Consider the following 19,990-nt stretch of genomic DNA (forward strand, 5'->3'; position numbering starts at 1 on the left):
TGTGTTTTCTGGTAGTTGATGGCTGACCTGATGTTTAGAAAACAGAAACATGAAGCGGCCATCAATCTTTACCACCAAGTCTTGGAGAAAGCGCCAGGTAATTCTGCCCATGGAGACTGCCTGTACCAGTTCCCACTGAGCAAGGGCTGCTCTCCCAGAGAAGGGTGGGACCTCTCCCTCCTTCCTGACTGGGCAGAGGAAGCCCCTTCCTCCCTGATTGTTCCAGAGAAGCAGGAAACTGATAAAGACCCAGTGGAACGTGCCGGCCCTTCCCGAGTCCAAGGGGCCAGTTCCTGGTCTCAAGGACTTGGCACTGGACCCAGGACAGCATGTCTGTCCCCAAATCACAGCCAATGGGGCTTGACACAGTCCCCTTTTGAGGTCACAGCCACTTGGAGGGACTAGAAATTCTCCCCCGTTGTATAGCTTCATTCCCATTCACTGCAGCGTAAAACCACCCCTTATTGCTGGGGAAAGGGGCCAGACCTGAGGCTCAGGTTGGAGCCCTGGCAGGCCCATGGCAGTGTGCCCATAGGCCCAGGAGGTCACCACGGTTAGGAGTATGGGTGCTGGGGCCAGGCTGCCTGGGTCTGAGTCCTGGTCTACCACTTACTGGTTGTGCAACTTTCAGCAAATTATTTCTCCATGTCTCAGTGTCCTCATCTGTAAAACAGACACAATAAGAGTACCTACCTAGGCTGGGCATGGTGGCTCACACCTGTAATCCTAGCACTTTGGGAACCCGAGGCGGGCAGATCACAAGGTCAGGGGATCGAGACCATCCTGGCTACACGGTGAAACCCTGTCTCTACTAAAAATACAAAAAAATTAGCCAGGCGTGGTGGCGGGTGCCTGTAGTCCCAGCTACTCGGGGGTGGGCTGAGGCAGGAAAATGGCATGAACCCAGGAGGCAGAGCTTGCAGTGAGCCGAGATCACGCCACTGCACTCCAGCCTGGGTGACAGGGTGAGACTCCATCTCAAAAAAAAAAAAAAAAGATTAGGTACCTACCTAATCTTGCAGTTAATATATAGGTAAAGCACTTAATACCAGGTACAATATAAGTGCTATATAAGTGTTAGCTGCTATTCTTTACTATTTTTAAGCATTAGTATTATTCTTTACTCAACCCTGGAGACCAGTGGAGACTCTGGAGCTGTTGGAATGTCCCTGCTCAGCCCAGATGGGCAGTATCTCTTGGCTTCTCCTAGGGCCCCAGCACCCTCATCTGATAACAGCTACTGGGCATTTCAGCCTGGAGATTTCTGTCTCTTATTTTAGACAATTTTTTGCTATTGAATAAATTAATCGATCTGCTAAGAAGAAGTGGTAAACTTAAAGACATTCCTGCCTTCTTTGAATTGGCCAAGAAGGTGTCTAGCCGGGTGCCTTTGGAACCAGGGTTCAATTACTGCAGAGGTATCTACTGCTGGTGAGTTGGGTGTGGTGTGTTGAGGGGCAGCTGTGTGCAGGAAGCCCTACTGGCAGATAGGCTAGGCCCTTGCTCTGCACAAAAGGAGCAGAAATTCTGCCTCCAGGACACCCGGACCCAGCAAGTGAGGGCCCATGGGGGCAGGGGTGGAACCCTGTGGAAGTCAGGGAGAGCCTGCAGCCTCTGGATGGAGGCCAGGTGAGGGCCACTTGGGCAGGCCACCAGCCTGCATCCAACACCCAGGTCCGACGCCTGCATCTCCTCCAGGGGAGCTGGGAAACCAGAGATCCAGCCTCTGCTTTGTGCAGACTCACAAAGTGGTCCTTGTATATCCCTGCCCTGTCTGGGCCTCAGTTTCCCTCACTGATTCTTGGTGTTTTCTCCACCACAGGCACATAGGGCAGCCCAACGAAGCCTTAAAGTTCCTGAACAAGGCACGCAAGGACGGCACTTGGGGCCAGAGCGCCATCTACCACATGGTGCAGATCTGTCTGAATCCAGACAACGAGGTTGTGGGCGGAGAGGCTTTTGAGAACCAGGGGGCTGAGAGCAAGTAAGGGCCCATGGAGGCAGGGGCGGAACCCTGGGGAAGTTACAGAAAGCCTGCAACCTCTGGGTTGAAGCCAGGTGAGGGCCACACGGGCAGGCCACCGGCCTGTGTCTGATACCCAGGTCTACCACCTGCAGCTACATGGAGAAGAAGGAGTTGGAGCAGCAGGGTGTGAGCACCGCCGAGAAACTGCTGCGTGAGTTTTACCCACATTCAGACTCCAGCCAGACCCAGCTGCGGCTGCTGCAGGGCCTCTGCCGGCTGGCCACCAGAGAAAAGGCTAACATGGAGGCTGCGCTGGGCAGCTTCATCCAGATAGCGCAGGCTGAGGTGTGGCTGGTGGGGACTGGCGGGCATGGGCAGGTGGCAGGGCCGAGAAGACCAGGCGGCCAACACGTGCTGACGTCCACTTCCTACCTGGTGTGCAGAAGGACAGCATCCCTGCCCTGTTGGCCTTGGCACAAGCCTACGTGTTCCTGAAGCAGATCCCCAAGGCGCGTATGCAGTTGAAGCGCCTGGCCAAGACCCCCTGGGTGCTGAGTGAGGCTGAGGACCTGGAGAAGAGCTGGCTCCTGCTGGCCGACATTTACTGCCAGGGCAGCAAGTTCGACCTCGCCTTAGAACTGCTGCGGCGCTGTGTGCAATACAACAAGGCAAGGAGCCACACACACACTAGGGCTGCGGGATGGCAGAAAGGGTTCTAGGCATTCCAGGAAGGTGAAGCAGGCTTTGCAGGTAGAGGCCATATGGAATAAGAACTAGTCGGGAAGAGGCAGGCTGAGAGGGGCACATGGGCGACAGACCAGGATAGGAATGAGGATCAAGGGCGATGGACCAGGTGAGAGGAGGTGCACAGGGGTCGTGTTATGTCCAGAGGAGGGAACACTAAAGGACAGAAAGAGATGGGAAAGCTTCATGGGTTCCAAGCTGGAGGGACTTTTGCAGGTCAGAGCAGGCCAGGAATGGGAGTGGCGGAACAGGAGGGCTGCAGGGAAAGGGGTTACGCCAGTGTCTGGGGTAGCTGAGAGGAGGGCACACAGTTGGCTTCTTGCAAAGGTTGGGGTACCCCTGGGGTCCCTTGGCAGTTTGGTTTATGGCAGCTCACTTCTGTCCCTTGCCTGCTTCTGGTTCTGGTCCCAGTCCCACCCTGGCCCAGGGAACCAGTTGGGGCTTCCGCTCTGCAGAGGCTCTAACTGGCTTTCCCTGCAGTCCTGCTACAAGGCCTATGAGTACATGGGCTTCATCATGGAGAAGGAGCAGTCCTACAAGGATGCAGTCACCAACTACAAACTGGCCTGGAAGTACAGTCATCATGCCAACCCTGCCATTGGTAAGGCAACCCGCCAGGGTGCACGTGAATGGACGTGGGAGGGAGGTGGGCAGGAGGGCCCCCACCATGACCCCAGAACTCAAGGCCTGTACCCTGGCTGTTATGAGAACCAGAGGGGTTCTCAGGTCACCAGGGTGCCACCATCTATGCTCTCCATGTCCCCGGTAGGCTTCAAACTTGCTTTCAACTACCTGAAGGACAAGAAATTTGTGGAGGCCATCGAAATCTGCAATGATGTAAGCCAGCAGCCTTGGTGGGGAGGGCCTGGTGTAGTGGTGGGGAACGCTGCATGATACTGCACACCCATTCTCTCTCTGTTCCAGGTCCTCAGGGAGCACCCCGACTACCCCAAGATCAGGGAGGAAATTTTGGAAAAGGCCCGAAGGTCCCTGAGGCCCTAGCTGGGGTCAAGGGGCCTGGACCAGTAGAAGCCATCAACCTACTGAAGTTGTGTGGAGGGATAGAAAGTGGGTCAGTGGAGAAGGGATTCAGAAAATGACACATTCTTCCCCATTTCTATAGTGTATGTGGTTTATTTTGAGTCATGTCTCATCTGACCTAACTTTATGTTTTTAAGGCACAAGAAATTTTGCTCTGGGAAGAAAGACATCAACTGGCTTAACTTTTGCTGGGCTCATTGGGCGCTAACAGACCTTGCTTTTATCCCACTCTTTGAGGGGGCGGAGGGGAGCAAAGAGGGGGCTCCTAGTGGAATGGTGGTTGAAAAGAATCCCCTTCAGCTGTTTTTCAATGGTTGTTGCCCCTCTCCTGTCTGGTCTCCAGGATCCTGGAGCTAAAGAAGCAGATACTTCTCCCTGCCATGCTACCCTCTGAGTCTGCCTGGCGGTGGGCCCAGGATGCTGTGGGCAGTGGGCCCAGACAGGAGGATTAACTGCAGAAGGCCCCCACAGCTAAGGCCCTGTGTGAGAGGGCCTGCAGGGTGCAAGAGCCATTGTCCCACCCTGTCCATGCATTGTTTCCCTTTCCCCTGCCCCCCGCACCCCCACTCCCCGCCAAGTCCAGCTGGCTTCTTCTGGTCCTTACCAGTTTGGGACAAACCTGACTACCCTCGCCTGGCACAAGGAAATACATTCCAAGAAAAAATAGTTCCCACTTCAGCTTTTACAAAATACATTGCCTATCTAACATCCTACAGAAAACCTTTTAATGTCTAAGGGGGCAAATGCAGTGGTTCCTATTTAGATGAATAATGTTAACTGCAACTGGCAAGAGGGTGACAGAGGGCACCTTTGCTGTGCTCCCAATACCAGTCTTCCTTGATGTCATTAAGGATGCCAATAATGGGACAGTCTGGCCTCAGGACAATCAGGAAGCCTAGGATCTCCCAATGTGGCCTTCCCAGGTCCCTTCCCCTCTCTGGGTCTTAGTGGTGTCCCCATTTGTGGCAGGAAATTAGATGTCTCCCAAATCATGGCACAACTCTCTGCCAGTGATACACAGCAAACATTTTAAAGTTTAATAACTATGTGTTTTTAAAAACACATCATTTTTACATGGAAAACCAACTAGCACAGAAAAGTCAGGAATTTATGGGTGCTGTTCCATGGGATGGGTTTAACTTTTAAGCATACTGATATAACTGATTTAAAGAAAAATTATTTAGAGTAAGTAGAATGCAGATATGGGCAGAGTTTTCAAGAGCAGTTGTCCAGTGACTAAGGTTTGGGAACAGTGGACAGATAAGGGTCCCTTTGGAACAGTGTAACTCGGATGGTGCTGAGCCTTGTTTTTATAACACACTGCTGATCACATACATGGTTTGTTGATATGAGCTGGGGATCTGGAATGCTTTCTCCAGGTTACTACCATTTTTCCTATGGGAAAACCCAGTCCCCTTTCTGTGATCTGCTTTACAACCCAGTTTTGTTGGGACAGGTTTGTTGACAGGTCTATCTATATGGAGAATGATCCTGTAAAGGGATTGTACATTAATCATGTTTTTGCTGTAAAACCTAGATTGTCTTCATGTATCTAAAAACAGAGAAACAAAAACTAAGAACCCTGTGGCCCTAGATGGGAGTAGGCAGGCCTCAGTCCAGCCATGGGCTGAGTCCATGTGGTGGAAGCCTGTTGGGACTTCCTGCCAGAGTACTGGAGCTGAGGGCTGCCACCCAGACCACCAGGCCAATCAGAGTGACCCTGGGAACCCTTGAAGAACCCAGGTTTTGGATTGTGCATGCTGAAGTAATCGCTACAGAAGGGTGTCTAGGCACCAGTGAAGAAGAGACAGGACAACTCAATGTACCAGGGTACTCTAACCTGAGAAGCCTATTCCTAGTTAAGCTGGTTACAGGGACATACTACCCCACCATAGGCCAGACTCCAAACTATGAGTGTGAGTCCTCTAATGGCACTGATATGGCCATGTGGTCATGACCGTGCATGTCCAGAGGCAAGAGACATACCTGAAGGGTGACAGGACAGGCAAAAAAAGGATTAAACATTCAGAGAAAGAATGGCAGAAACATGAAAATCGATGCAAGTTGCAAACATACACAGGACTTGCATGTTCCAGGCACTCTTTAAGGGCTTTGTAAATATGAAATAAACAAGTTTATGAGGTGAGTGGTGTTACTGTTTGCATGTAGTATTGAGGACACCCAGGCACAGAGGGAGTAATTTGCACAAATCACCTCACTAGGTAGCAGAAAATCTGAGATTCAAGCCCAGCATTCTGGCTCTGTGCTCTTACCAGTTAAGCCAAAGAGATGAGTGAGCCCAGTACAGACCAAGGCAGAGAATTAGAGCAAGGAGACCCAAATCAGTTCTCCTCTGGCGGTTCCTCCTTCCAGCTCTTGTACAAATCACTATCATTCCTAAGAGGGAAGTCAACCTTTCTCAGGCCCCCAGACTGGGGCTCCCCAGAGCAGGGTGTGGCCTACTCCTCTGGCCTGCTGCCCAGCTGAGCTGCCAGGGACAGCTCAGACAGGTCTGGCTGGTGCAGAGGGATGAGGTTCTGCAGCTTCCCCCTGCCCTTTCCGCTGCCCACCTGCTCAAGTCCCCAGGGACCACAGCTGCTATGTAAGGCCATCACCAGGCCTTGACCAGGCACATGCCCTTACCCTGCCTCCACCCAGGTTGGTGAATTCACCCTCAGGACAAGGCCTCAGCTCAGTGTGGGTGTGTAGGAAGAAGGGTGCCCTTACCCATCCCCAGCAGATAGCCCCATGTCAGAAGACCCTGGTGCTGCTCCTCCCCACCACCCCAGGTCACCACTGTAGAGGAACAGGTTACTCCAAAGGAAAAACTGCTCTATCTGCCTGGCCAGCCTCTCAGCTGGCTTCCTGCCTCCAACTTGACTGGCTTGCCTGGAAAGAGGCCCAATATGCTGGGTATGCCTACTCCTACCCCTCAACACAGCCTGTGTCCATACTCCCCTCTGCAGGGCTTGTCCCCCATCCCCTTTGCCCCTGCTTCCCACCCCACAAATACATACCACATTGCTAAAAATAAAGCCTCTTTATTGGTACCTGTAAGCTCAGGTACAAGGTGTTCCCACAAGCACACAGGCTGGCAAGGCCTCCTGGGCAAGGGGGCAGGCCCAGAGCCTGCGTTTCTTGGCACAGACACAGAGAGAAATGGAATAAATTATAGTTCTGACACTCAGGGACAATGTAGAAATTATGATGCAAAATCAAACATTAGCAAACAAAGGGTATAAAAACCCTCAGGAGCCACCCCTCGCCAACTGGCCTCAGGGCATGGGCAGGTGGGCCAGGCTGAAGTGCAGTGCCCAGAAAGCCCTGAGATAATAGTCTGGGGCATGGTTCGCGCCCCGAGGTAGGCCCTTTGCCCTCTCTGGGCTTCCTGTTTCCTCCTTCCCCCTCCTACATCCCTGGGCCTGGAATAAAGGCTGTGGCCTTTGGGAAGGGGGAAGATGGAACAGAGGGCAGGAAGTGGAGGGGGCAGGGTGGGGCAGAAGGGAGTTTTGGTCACAGCTGTTCAGCCCAGGCTCTCCCCCTGCCTAGATGATGTCCTTGGCCAGCACCTGCCCGCAAAGCCATCTAGGAGCCAGGCAGCAGACATAGATCACAGAGCTCAAATCCACACCTAGTCTGCACCAAAGCCCAGGCAGGGCAAGGTGTAGGACTACAAGGCCAAAGGGGCTCTTGAGGGCCTGTGCCCACCCCACCCCTGGCATTACCCACCAGCCAAAGAGGTGCAACCAAAGCCTCCTCAATCTCCAAATAAATTATGGAAATAAATTATAGTCTTCACAGTCCAGTGGATTTAGCCACCCATGGGTCTAGGGCTCAGGGTGGCAGAAGCCGCCTGATTTCAGCCCTGTCTCACCGTCTTTGGGCTAAGGAACATCACGCAAAGACCGAAAAGTGGTCTGCCAAGCTCCAGAGGAGCCACATTTTCTCCTCTTCCAGGCTCACGTTGTGGAGATAGAAGAGCAAGCTGTGGGTGTCGGGGGCCGGGCAGCTGAAAGGGGAAGCCCCCTCCCCCCAGTCCTCTCTTCAGCACAGAAAAGTTAAAACAAATAAATAAATCCAGAGAATTGTTTGAAAACCAGGAGTGTGCACATGGCACCTGTGGGTGAGCCAGCCAGTGGGAGACTGTTACGCAGACTCTGGGGAGCCCCATAATTACAAGAAAGCAGCAACAGGTCTCTTGGGGCTGGGAAAAGGCATCCTGGTCCTCACACCGGCACAGGCTCCATTAGAGATGCTGGGACAGTGTCCTCAAACTGGCTGTCAATAAAGGGATCTAGGGCTTCGGCGGCTGGCTCGGAGAAGCCCATGAGGGACTCCAGGAAGCAACTGCTGGCATCCCCAGGTGGAGACAGGCCAGGCAGGGGGAAGTGAGGTGCCTCGATGTTGTCCAGGCTGTCAGACACCTTCTGTGATGTGTAGTGAGGCCCCAGACTATAATCTGGCAGAGCCTGGAGTAACTCAAAGGAGTCACAAGAAGACAAGCTGAGATCCACTGAGCTACTCCGGCCAGCGTCCATGCTGGGTGGCACTGAGGTGCCAGGAAGGCTGCCTTCCCTTGACCCTTCAAGGCCACCATTTAGGAAGCAGCTGGCATCCAGGTTGGCATTCTCATCCAGGATGCCTGATGTGAAGCTACAGCCAGAATAGCTGTGGGTCCAGCTGGCCAGGCCACCAGGGTCACTAGTACCAAAGATGTCAGCTGGATGGAAGCAGCTGAGGTTGTCCAGGTTCCCCACACTCCCTTCCTCCTCTTCCTCCTCCTCCCCACCGAAGTCAGAGTCACTGAAACTCAAGATGCGTGCCAGGCTGTCATCATCAACGCCAGGCTGGAAGCCAGGGCCAGGCAGGCCTGGGTGGGTGGGGCAGTCAGGAGCCTCACTAGTGCCTGATGCTGATGAAGATGCTGTGGAAGAATCAGTCATGTCGCTGCTGCAGCTGTTGTCTCCCAGCTCATTGTTCATGGGGGGCTTGGCCAGTGGGAAAGTAGGGACCAGGGCCTCCTCACCAGGGCTGGGTGGGCTGCCCTGGGCAGGGGCCTCCAGCTCCCTAAAGCTCTCAGCCTCCTGTTCCAACTGCAGGCGGGTGAGTGTGTGGATGAAATGGGTCTGAACTCTTGCCTGATTAAATTCCACACGGCCCATGGGGTTCTCACAGCCCTCCCTGCAGCAGCCACAGGGGAATGCTGTGTGGTCCATCTGCAGAGAAAAGTAGAGGTACAAGTGAGGGTTCTGTGGAGTGCAAATAAGTCCCCACGCTCAGGATCCCCATCCCAGTCCAGCCATCACACCTGGCACTTGATGCCTGCCAGGCTGCAGCTGCAGGTCTCAGGGTCGCAGATCCTATCGCAGTGACAGCCACAATCCTCCCGGGATTGGCGCAGTGCCTGCAGCTCCCGCTTCTCCTCCCGATCGATCCTTCGCACACCTGAAGCCCTCAGCAGAGCTCGACGTCGCCGGGCTGGGTACGGCTGTAGGAAGCTCACTTCTTCCAACCGGCCACCTGCCACAGCGACTGCCAAGTCCTCCTCCACAGAGGCGTCATCAATGGCATCCACCACAGGTGGCAGCCCTGCCTCTGCCTTGGGTACCCCAGCTGCCGAAAGCTGCATCCACAGGAAAGAGGGATGTGAGAAGCACAGACATGGACATGGGCTTAGCCCTACTGTCATTAGACAAACCCTCCCCAAGTGCTTACCCCCCCACTACTCGTGCTTAATCTTCGATGGGCACTGTGTGTCAGACAGTGAACAGGACAGCCAAGAAAACTGCCCTCAGGGCATTTGAAAAAAAAAAAGAGAGATATCCTACTCATGGCATTCCCTAGATCATGGACAGACTCCCTTTCCTAACCAGACAGATACGCACCCCCTCCAGTTCATATCAACTTCACATCCCCCTCTCCAAAAAGTTCAGATTCAGGTATCATGCCCCCAGCCCCTGCAGCAAATAGACACGAGCCCTCCTCTGCGCCTCCTGTTGCAGACAACCCAGGCAACAGACTCCAATCAAGCCAATCACTAGGCCCACAGGCCTGTTTCCCCATAAACATAATGAGCAAGTCAGCACCCACCCCTGGTACGCCCACCCCTCAAGGTTAGGACTCCAGGAGCTGCCTCAAGAGGTGGGCCACGGAGAGGGCTCTCTCTACCTTCCACTGCAGCATCTCCAACTTCTCCTCTTTCAAGCGCTGGCGGAGCTTCTCGTGCCGTGCACGGGCTTGCTCCTGCGCAAACTCAGCCAAAGAGAAGCGACGGCAGGCACTGTGGCGAGGGGCCATACCCAGAGTACAGCCACCACGGCTGGGCACACTGGTGAAGCCCTGGCAGCGGGGGAAGTAGAAGACGGTGATCCCATCAAAGGCTACACGGCCTGGGCGCTCCCGGCGAGCCCGCTTCAGGATAGACAGGGCTAGAAAGCAGGCAAAGATGGGCTGGGGATTAGTTTTCAGTGAGGCACAACTTACCTCCAAAAAGATCATGCCAGACTGCCCTCCCGCCTCCCACCTTTTCCCTCCTCCCTCTCCACCCATTTTGAAAAAAGAAATGTGAATTTAGGAGCCTGTGTGGTTGGGACTGGAGCGGCTGAAACTGAATACCACACCCATGTCAGAACTGGCTTATTGTTATTTACCAGTCCAAATGACAGTATTCGTAAGATTAAACATCTTTCCTATGTTTATTAGCCATGTACAGGTCCTTTGTACAGTTTTCTATTTTTTTTTATTGATTTGTAGGATTTCTGTGTTTTGCAACAGGCTTAAAAAGGCTTTCCCTTTACAAGTTAATGTTTATTGATTAGTAAGCTATGTACTGGTATTTTCATTAGGTTGAACCATAGCAAATTACCATGTAATCGTCAAATATTGGAAATTCCATATATTTCAACTTACTATATTAATTTTGTACCCAGCTACCAGAGGGAATTCCCTTCTAAAAGGTTTTCTGTTTATACTGTTAGATTCCATGTGCTAAAAATTATATTCTTTTTATGTGTAATGCACAGATATATACCTACAGTACATAAAAAGGTAAACAGCACATCTATTGTATTAAAATTTCATGGTGGGGGGTAATTAAGGAGAAAATGTCTAAATAGGCTTCCTGGGGAACAATAATGAAAAATAAGGTCCAGAAACACTGCTCTAGGGCCATGTTCATCAGTCTGGAATCACAACTATACAAGCTTGAAAATAACCAGGAAAAACCCCTTTTCACTATGTTCAGGCAAAATGGACAGCATTTTGACAGGAGAGGGACCGGCTTGACAGGCCCCGTGGCAGAGAAGCATGGGGCGGGCGGGGACCTCCAGCAGTTCCATTTGTAGGACGGTAGGGTGCTCATTGGAGAAACGAAACTGGAACAGAAGGGAGGGGCCAGACCGGGAAGGCCCTGAGGGCACTCTGCAGAGCTGCATCCTGGATGTCATCACTCCCAAGGTCAAAGGTGAATTAGCTGGGCTCAGGTGCCCCTGGACAGTGGACACTGAGCGACCACTATATTATAGCTCATGAGAGCTACCGCCATGGGGACCTAACCACCAGAGGCCAAAGGCATTTGGTCAGGGACTTCTAAATTTCATCTTTCAGGAAGGCAGGCAGGTGATGGAGTTCCCAGGGGAGGGAGTACTCACGGGTGAAACTTCTGGGGCCACAGAAGTCACGGTCAGGCAGGGGCATCTGATCCCAGGGGCCTTCCTCCTCTGAGTCCCAGGCACGGGAGACAGAAGAGCTTGGGGAGCAGGAGCGAGACTGGCACCCAGAGGAAGAGGAAGAGGAGGAGGAGGAGACCGAGGAGTTGTCCTCATCCAGCTGGTCAAATTTCCTCTTCAACAGCCCAGTCATGGTGGTGCCGGACGTGCTCTGGGGTCTGGGGACAGACAGCCTGGAATGGGAATGAGAAGGCTCTAAGTGGCAGGCAGGCAGCAGCAGGTGGACTTCCAGCCAGGATCATCATCCCTCCCACTTACCCTCCAAGGCATCCCAGACCCTGGCCTCTGCCCTCCAGCCCTGCCTGTGGAGCTCTGTGTGGGGGAGGGCACAGTCTCCAGGAGGATCTCTGCACAAGACACAGCACCTCCCTCCCTCCAAACTAATGTGCAAATCCACGGCCTGATGCTTCAAACTCCCACCTCTGCCCAAAGCCTTCCCAGGCACCAGGCACCTTCCCCACTGCCTCCTACAACACACACTTATATACATACACAAAACACACACACACACACACACACACACACACATATGCATCCACACCAGCAGGGGAAGGAGGCAGACAGACCAACAGATGGACTGACAGACCTCAGCCTGGTCTCACTCATTCCCCAACAGGAATCCTGGGGCTGACTCACAGGCTGGGTGATTCACACAGCTTGCATCTGTGTGCCTGTGTGTGTGTGTGTGTGTGTGTGTGTATGTGTGTGTGTACGCCCTACAGCCCGCACAGCCCGCACGGCCCTGGTATGGTGGCTCTGCTTCCTCCTCCTCCTCCAGCACACCCACACAGGCACGCCACTCTGCACACAGGCAGGGCTGCGGGCCCTTGCTCCAGGCTAGCCAGGCACTCTGGGGAACAGGCTGGCTTTGACGTTGGCCTCCATTCCTAGACGGAGTAGTTTCTGAGCCCTTCCCCTCCCGGTGTGGGAGCTTCTCAGACTTTCCCTTAGAAACCCCCGCTCCACTGTCAAGAAGTCTCCTGCCTCCAGGCCTGTGTGACCACAGCCACTAAGGCTGTCTCTTTAACATCTCATTTGATCCTAATGTCCAAAGTCTCTCCTGTCTGTGGCTTCATGACATGGAGCACCCCACAACACAAGTGAGAGTCTCAGCCCTCAGCAGAAGTATAACCAGAGAGTCCCACAGCTGGCTGGCCTTATCCAAGCAGAAGAAACTTGGGGCTCATTCCCTGGAATGCTTCAGCAAATAAGGGTCCTTCCCAAGGTTTGGCAAGCCCCAGAGGACTCAATCCCAAAGGCTGAGTACAGCTACCTTGTGTCTGTTGCTCCAGCTGGGCCTTCGGGGAGGTCACCAGGGGGAAAGGGAAAGGAAGTTGAAGCTGAGGCCGAGGCCCCAGTGCTGGGGAACCCTTCCCCCACTGCCATCACAGGAAATGAAAGAGAACAGGAAAAACCAACCAGAAGGCTGTCTTGGTCTCCTCTACTCAGGTGTCCTTTCCAAACACTCCTTTGCCCTCTTCCCAGCCGCCTACGAAGTCCCCGAATCCTGTAGTTTGCTGTCAACCTTACTAACTGGATAATGTTTACCCCAGGGACAGCCTCCCCTAGGCAAGCGTGAGAGAAGCAAGAAAATCTCCCTCCCCGGCCAATCCCCCACCCTGGGCCTGGGGGAAGAAGACTCACAGATGTTTCCGGGGGCTTCTCCGTGGGTAGTTTCTCAGGCTTGGCACCCCCCCTCCCAGGGTCAAACCACAAACAAAAACAACCCAGCTCCCAGCTGACCAGCAGGTTCTCCCAGGAGGTGGGGGATTCATGATCCAGAGGCAGGCATACTCACATGTACACACATGCTCAGACCACACGGAAACAAACATATGGACAAACAACACCCACACATCCTGTCCCCATCGCATCCTGCCAAGAGACCCCATCCTTTCCCAAGTTCCAGATGCCATCTACAGGGTCCTGAATGCCTCCTTCACCACACATCCAGCCTGAGATCCCCCAGGACCCACTGCCCACTTGTTATCTCCGCCCAACCATCCCCTAGAAACATAAAATTCTGCAGGCCCCAAATCGAACCCCTTGTCTCTGTTCCCCACCCCCCATGCCATCTGTTCCTCTTCCTGTGTTCCCTATCTTAGTAACAGCCCCACCACCCACCCAGTCACTCAAGCCAGAAACCTGCAGTCATCCTCAACTCCTTCCTCTCTCTTCCTCCATCTATATCCAGGCACGCCATGCCTGGGAGTTCATGTAAATCCATTTAATCCACACAGAGCCAGGAACAGACCCAGGAGGTATCATGGAGGCCACGTGGCAGTGTTAAGAGCTTCGGCTCCAGAACCAGACTGCCTGCTTTTGAACTCTGGCTCCGCTATTACTTGGCTGGGTAATCCTGGGCAAGTTCCTTAACCTCTCTGTGCCTCCAATTCTTTGTCTTAAGACCTCATAGGGTTGGGGGGTTTAGAAGAATCAACACATGTCACATGTTCTTAGATTAGTGATAAGTGCTCAGTGAATGTGTTATTCCACACTGTTAAAAAAAAAAAAAAATGAGCTCCAGCTCCTGGATGCACACAACACAGATGCATCTCACAGACATCATGCTGAGTGAAAGAAGGCAGACACGAAATATATGCAGATGTTCAAAAAAAAAGGCAGAACTACTCTGTGATGATATAAGTCAGAGCAGTGGTTCCCCAGGGGAGGGAGAAGGACACCCTGGAGAGAGTCATGAGGGAAATTTTCTGGGGTGGGAGGTAGGAAGGGCTGGGGGACCTGTAAAAGTTCTATGTTGATCTGCATGGTGGTTAAATGAATGTCTAAAATTGTAAAAATTCGTCTTATGGACACTTAAGATTTATATACTTATGTATTTTATTTAGGTTACTATCAATTTAAAAAGTTCACTAACCTTAACATGTCTCTGTCCCCACAGCGGCCACCCCATGTCCCTCTGCTCCTGCCCTCTTTCCCCAGCCATTCTTGATCCTGCAGCCAGAATGACCTTCTTAAACCACACATTTACCTGCCACTCCCACGCCTAGAACCACTCTATAGCTCCCCTTGGGGCATTAGGATCAAGTCCAGAATTCAAGAAGCTGAAGCTGACCTGGCCACTGCTTCCCTCTCTCCACCTTGCTCTCTTTACTCCAGCTGAACTGGCAGTTCCCGTAATGGCCATGTCCCTGCTCACCTCCTGGCCTCTGCAAAGCTGAAACAACCCAGCCTTATTCCCTTTCAGAAAGTCATCTTTCAAGGGGCCTCCTGAATCCCCCACTCCTTCCTCCTGCCTTTCTGTGCTCCTGCTATGGACTGAATATTTGTATCCTACCAAAATTCTTATGTTGAGACTGAATCCCCAGTGTGACGGTATTTGGAGGTGGGCCTTGGGGTAATCAGGAGATAAATGACACCTTATTAGCACCTTTATAAGAAGTGACACAAAAGAGATGGTCTCCCTCTCCAACATGTGAGCTCAGACCCAGCAAGAAGGTGTCCATCTGTGAGCCAAGAAGGCAGACTTCATCAGGCTGACTAGAGCCTTGATCTTGGACTTCACAACCTCCCAAGGTGTGAAAAATAAATATTTTGTTTAAGCAACCCAGTCTATGGACTTTCTATTATAGCAGCCCAAAGTAAAACAGCTCCCAAAAACCCTGGTATTTCCCTATCACAGACTTTGTCTGATCAGACTGCAAGGGCCTCATTGCTCATCTGCCTCACACTGAGGGCATTTCTCTCTGGCTGCCCCTGTGCCCATGTCTAGGACAGAGTCTGGCATAGAGAAGGCACCTGATAATACCAGAGGTAAGCAGACCAGCCCTGCATATCGGATATAGACCCAACTGCACAGGCAATCTTACGCACATGAGGCTGCTGAGGGCGACTGGTCAGTGTGACCTTCTCCTGCTCCTGTCACAGTTAATTTAAGAGGGGCAGGAGGAGAGTCACATGTCTATCCCCCAGCTGTGCCAGAGGGTACAAGCAAGAATGGTGCTCAAAAAGGGTGGCTCTGGTGGCAGGAGAGGGAAGCTCAGGCTGCAGGCAGGTGCCAATGTAGGCAATCCCAGGAGGCTCCCTGGTCCCCCAAGAGGAAACAGATGGAGAGAGATGTCAGGAAAGCAGGCTCAGCCACGCACTGCGGCTCTGCCTAAGGGATCGCCACAGAAAGAGAACTTAAGGTGAGGAGGTTATGACCTCCAAGCCTACAGACAGGGAAACAGAGACACAGGGAAGCTACGGTCATGCTGCAGGTTCTAGTGATGAACAATCCCCTCCAAATCTGCAGAGCGGGAATGAAATGAGAAATTACCTCCTCCCTGATACTCCTCTGGAGAGGCGGGGGAAGTGCCCCTGGTTCTCATGTTCCTCTGTTCCACCTCGGAATCCAGAGGCTAAGAGGCAGAGGCAGGAGATGAAACAAAAAGACTGAGCCAGAGACAAGGAGAGGCCAAGAGGGAATGAAACATAGTGAGAATCTAAGAAAAGTGTCAGACAGTGAGTCAGAGGTGGGGGGAGGGGCCCTCAGCAGCTACCCAGGAATCAAGATCCTGACCATGGCAGTGTTCCCAGGGTGAGCACAGCCCCCTCCCTAGGGTCCTGGAGGAAGGAAAAGCAGTTCCCAGGAGCTGGCTCAGACAGAAATACCACACCGCCGAGGAACCCCAGAGACGGGCCCTGAATCTGAGAGCCAGGCTTCTTCTGGGATCTGAGCCCTGACAATCAGGCAGCCCTCCTGCCACCACACACAGGCACTGACAACCCCCCACTCAACTGGCCACAGTTATCCACACGCTCAGGTCACACTGTGCAAATCCAGGAAAGGCCACCTCACCCCTGGGCACCAAGCAACCAAAGGCTGTTTTTGAGAAGTGGGGGCGGGGCTTGAAAACGTCACAGCAACTCCTCTGTCTACCTCAGCAGTCCTACCAGTGCCCCAGGCCTCAACCCAAGCCAGTCTTAGGGAGGGGGCACCTTTAGCTGCCTCCATCCCCCTTCAGGAATCTGAAGAATGTGTCCTTTAACCTCAGAGCCCCAGGCCTTGGCCAGTCCCCCCAAAACACTTGGGGTCACATGACCCCTGTCCCTCAGGAACTTCCTGGGAGAAGGGGAGGGCACCTCCCAGCACCTCTAGCCCCCACTGAAAAACCAGCCTGGGTGGCCCTGAGAGGGCAGACCGAAAGCCTTGGCACCTCCTCCCCAACCATCCCTCTGAAGGAGAGCTGGGGGAGGGGACAGCTCCTCGGCTTTGGCCTCCAGGACCTGGCACTGGATAGGTGCCAAATGTTTGCTGGCTACATGAGGCACTTGTTCCTGCAGAAGGGAAACTGCACCTGACAATGACTGCTTCCTCCACCTAAGTGGGGCCTTCTTCCCTCTCTCATTCATTCATTCAACAAATACGCACTAAGCTCACATATGTGCCAAACACTGTGGCAGGCACTCGCGCATGCAGGAAGCAAGACTTATACAACTGCTGCCCTCTTGAAGCTCTGAATTGAGCAGGGAGGACAAATAGAGTGGGGTGCTGGGATGGAGGGTCTGAAGGGTGGGACAGGGTACGGCTGGGGTGAAGGTAGGTCTCTCCGAGGAAGGAATGTAGGCAGAGTTCCAGATAGGGGCTCCGCATGGGTAAGGAACAGGAGGAGGGACCAGCACAGTGTGATCGGAGGAGGGGCAGCCCGCGAGGCTGAGCCTGGGCTCCAGGGCAGGCTTTACCTCGAGGGCACGGCAAGCCACAGAAGGCTTAAGTAGGGAGTGACAATGCCAGATTTGCATTTTAAAAACGTGGCTCAGCACCGGGAGTGGAGGGGGTGTGACCGGTTGGAGGTGCTGCCAGGGCCAGGAGAGATGACAGGTCAAGGGCATAGGAGAAAGGCAGATACCAAGATGTGGAAAAGGAAGAGGGCAGGGCTGTCAAGGATTTGGGTCGGGGGAGGTGATGAGCTACTCTCCAAAAGGCTTGCGACTTCTGGGTGGAGGTGCTGGGTGGGCAGCAGGAGACGGGGAGGAACCCTCTGGTGTCAGGAGTGTGGGCTACGGCTGTGTGTGATTGTGCCGGGAGCGGGAGTGACTAAGTGTGTGACTATGGCTGTGGTGTGGGCATCTCCACAGTGCGTGCCTGTGAATGGGCCCCGGGGAGGAGAAACTGAGGAAGGGGAGGAAGTACGTGCTGCGGAAGGAGGAGAAGTGCGTGGGAGAGAGTCTACGTGTGCCTGCGGGTGGCCGGTGTAGCTGAGCCCGTGACTCACAGCAGTGGCCTCTGAGAGTGACGGCGACTGACAAACAGGTGAGCCTACGACACAATCCCTCCCTCCCGGGGTCCGTGACTCACCGCGCCTCCCTCTACGCTCATCCCTCCACTCCCTCCCTGACCGCCGCCGGCCGGGGGCGCCCGGCACACGCCGCAGCTCCCGCAGCCTCCCCGAGGGGGGAGCCCGAGGAGGAAGGCGACAAATGTCACCTGCTCCGGCCACGCGAGGAACTTCTGAAAAGTTCTCAGGCAACTGGGTCAAAAGGAAACTCACCCGCGGAAGCACGCCCCCGTCGCCTCGCCGCTCGCGCGCAAGCCCGGCTCTGTCCCCACTCGCGCCGAGCTCGGGGAGCCGTGACTTCTCTCGGGGTTACCGCGGCGGGCGGGGGAGGGGAGCAGAAAACTTGCGACTCCTGCCGGCCAGGCCCTCGGCCCCCGACTCCGGCCGCGGCACGCCGTCAGAGCCGGGCAGCTCCAGCCCCCGCGCCCGCTCAGGGTGCCGGGGAGTGAACGGCAGGAGGCAGGAGCGGCAGTGCCACTCGCGTTGGATGCCCCCTCCCCAAAGTCCCGTCCTGCCGGGCCCGAGGCCCCTCGGCGCTCACCTGCAATCCGGACGCTCGCGGAGGACAACGACGGGACCCGCGTCCCGGCCGGGGACGCCCCCTGCGCCGCGACTCTGTGCGCTCGGCTCGGCAGCCGTCGGTCCAGCCGCCCCTCGCTCTGCGCGTCCGGCAACGGCGGCGGCGGCGGGAGACTGGCTGCGCCCAGCCCCGCCCGCCGCTCCGCCCTCCTCGTCAGTGGAAAACTCCGGGGCTCACTGCGCTGACGCACGCCGGGCCTCCAGCCAGGCCGCCCGGCAGCCCCGCCCCGGAGGCGCCGCCTCCTCCCCCGCCTGGAGCCTGGCGCAGCGGCCTGGGGGCCTCCCTGCGGACTCTGACCCGGCGACTGCGCCTCCGCCGCTCTCCGCCCCCAGCCCTCTCCCGCCAGCGCCCTCCCCGCCCGGCTTCCAGCACGGTCCCTAAAGGCGCGGACGACTCAAGCCGGCAGAGCCGAGCGTAGAGATCCCCACCTCGCCCCACCGCCCCAGTTTACAGATGGGTAGACCGAGGCCGGGAGCACCTCGTAACTCCGCAAGGCCACGGGCTAGACAGTGGCAGAGCCGACGTCTCCTGTACGCTCTCCACCCCCACCCCTCTAGAGGGAGTTTATTTTATTCCAATCTAAAAGTTCCCCCCTCCGCCCCCAACCTACCACCCACCCCCAGATCCGCCGGAAAAGTAAACTGTGGCTGGAGAGGAATCTGGGGTGTGTGGGGAGCGGGGAGGCAGGGAGCGGGAAGGATGGATGTAATCAGTGGGCCTGAACTTCATTCCTGCCCACGGGCCAAGAGACCCTTCCCTGCAGAAGTTCCAAACTAGGGGTTCTTAGAACTAGCTTGCCCACTCCCACCTCAACCTTCCCTTAAAAAAATAAAAAAGGCTGGTTTCTTCCGGGCCAGATCTTGGCCACTTAAAATGGCCCACTGCCTTCTCTGCTCCCGCCAAGGCCTTTCCTGACTCGGGGCCAACCCTCCCGGTACGACATGCCCCGGCAACCAAGTCCTGGCCTGGGAGCCCACCCTCAGCCCCACTTCCCAACCGCAGGTACGAGTCTACTCATCACCTCGAGCGTTTCCACCCTCACGCTTTTACTGCAGCCGGTCTTCTCCACTGGAATGCTCTCCTGCCCTCTCTCTGCTTACCAGAATCCCATTGCTTTAAGGGCTCAGCTTGCACTGCCTCCTCCAGGGAGCCTTCGTGGGAGCCTGACCCTCCCCCTCCCAGTCCTGCTCCCGCTGCATTCTGGGTTCTTCTGACTGTCCTAGATGAATGCTGTCAGCCACTAGCCCAGCCCTCAGGATTCCATTCTACCTTCCTCCAGGTTGGGGGTGGGGGTGACCTCCTGGCCTGCTTGGATGGCATCTGCGGTGGAGTTGATGGTGAGAGCCCCTCTTCAGCCACAGAAGTGCATGTAGAATGGCAGGGGTCTGCTCCACTTTACCTTTCCTGCAAGAACAATAGGAGGAAAGCAGGTTGGGGGAAGATAAAGGCCCTGTCCTTCCGCATGCATTGAGTGTGTACCTGGGGGCCTGCAGGGGGAGGTGTCTGGGCAGCTGGAGCCAAGCTTCCAGCGGCTTCCCAGTACCCTCCTGATGAAGTCTCAACTCCTTGGGGCCTACAAAGCTGGAATAATCTGGCCCTTTCTCACTTTTGCAGTCTCACCTCTCTCTTCATACCCTCATTTACCACTCCC

General features: G+C 54.7%; 2 protein-coding genes across 31 annotated transcripts in view; one reads left to right on the plus strand and one right to left on the minus strand.

Moving 5' to 3' along the window:
• TTC21A (tetratricopeptide repeat domain 21A) overlaps window positions 1-3,824 on the plus strand; it is a 31,414-nt gene extending 27,590 nt beyond the window's left edge. For 10 of the 24 annotated variants that reach the window (XM_055381298.2, XM_055381309.2, XM_055381305.2 and 7 more), the window contains 8 exons: window positions 16-97; window positions 1,254-1,431; window positions 1,823-1,984; window positions 2,104-2,311; window positions 2,410-2,634; window positions 3,191-3,311; window positions 3,480-3,547; window positions 3,635-3,824. In XM_055381298.2, the coding sequence (XP_055237273.2) occupies window positions 16-97; window positions 1,254-1,431; window positions 1,823-1,984; window positions 2,104-2,311; window positions 2,410-2,634; window positions 3,191-3,311; window positions 3,480-3,547; window positions 3,635-3,712 (1,122 nt within the window). In that variant the 3' untranslated portion in view covers window positions 3,713-3,824. Of the gene's footprint in view, window positions 1-15; window positions 98-1,253; window positions 1,432-1,822; window positions 1,985-2,103; window positions 2,312-2,409; window positions 2,635-3,190; window positions 3,312-3,479; window positions 3,548-3,634 lie in introns of those variants that run through there. The other 14 variants (XM_055381301.1, XM_019023580.3, XM_055381311.1 and 11 more) reach the window with 6 other exon arrangements.
• Window positions 3,825-6,776: 2,952 nt separating this feature from the next.
• CSRNP1 (cysteine and serine rich nuclear protein 1) lies at window positions 6,777-19,738 on the minus strand. Of its 7 annotated transcripts, none has more exons than XM_055381320.1 (5): window positions 19,609-19,738; window positions 11,401-11,651; window positions 9,920-10,179; window positions 9,060-9,374; window positions 6,777-8,967 (listed from the first exon to the last, which is right to left on the minus strand). In XM_055381320.1, exons 2-5 carry the CDS (start codon window positions 11,609-11,611, stop codon window positions 7,978-7,980), a joined length of 1,776 nt encoding a protein of 591 aa, XP_055237295.1. In that variant the 5' UTR covers window positions 11,612-11,651; window positions 19,609-19,738; the 3' UTR covers window positions 6,777-7,977. The 7 variants fall into 7 exon arrangements, with proteins under 7 accessions (XP_055237295.1, XP_055237294.1, XP_004033928.3 ...); XM_055381319.1 differs by lacking the exon at window positions 19,609-19,738 and adding an exon at window positions 19,440-19,550; XM_004033880.5 differs by lacking the exon at window positions 19,609-19,738 and adding an exon at window positions 19,361-19,439.
• Between the last annotated feature and the right edge of the window lie 252 nt (window positions 19,739-19,990).

This window comes from Gorilla gorilla, chromosome 2, assembly GCF_029281585.2.
Source record: "Gorilla gorilla gorilla isolate KB3781 chromosome 2, NHGRI_mGorGor1-v2.1_pri, whole genome shotgun sequence".
NCBI lineage: Eukaryota > Metazoa > Chordata > Mammalia > Primates > Hominidae > Gorilla > Gorilla gorilla.

Coding starts and splice junctions, on each gene's coding strand:
- CSRNP1 (XM_055381319.1), bottom strand. Junction 10,180..11,400: donor TGGCCCCAGAAGTTTCACCC/GTGAGTACTCCC, acceptor CCTGCTTTCTAG/CCCTGTCTATCCTGAAGCGG. Junction 8,968..9,059: donor TGGCAGGCATCAAGTGCCAG/GTGTGATGGCTG, acceptor TTTTCTCTGCAG/ATGGACCACACAGCATTCCC.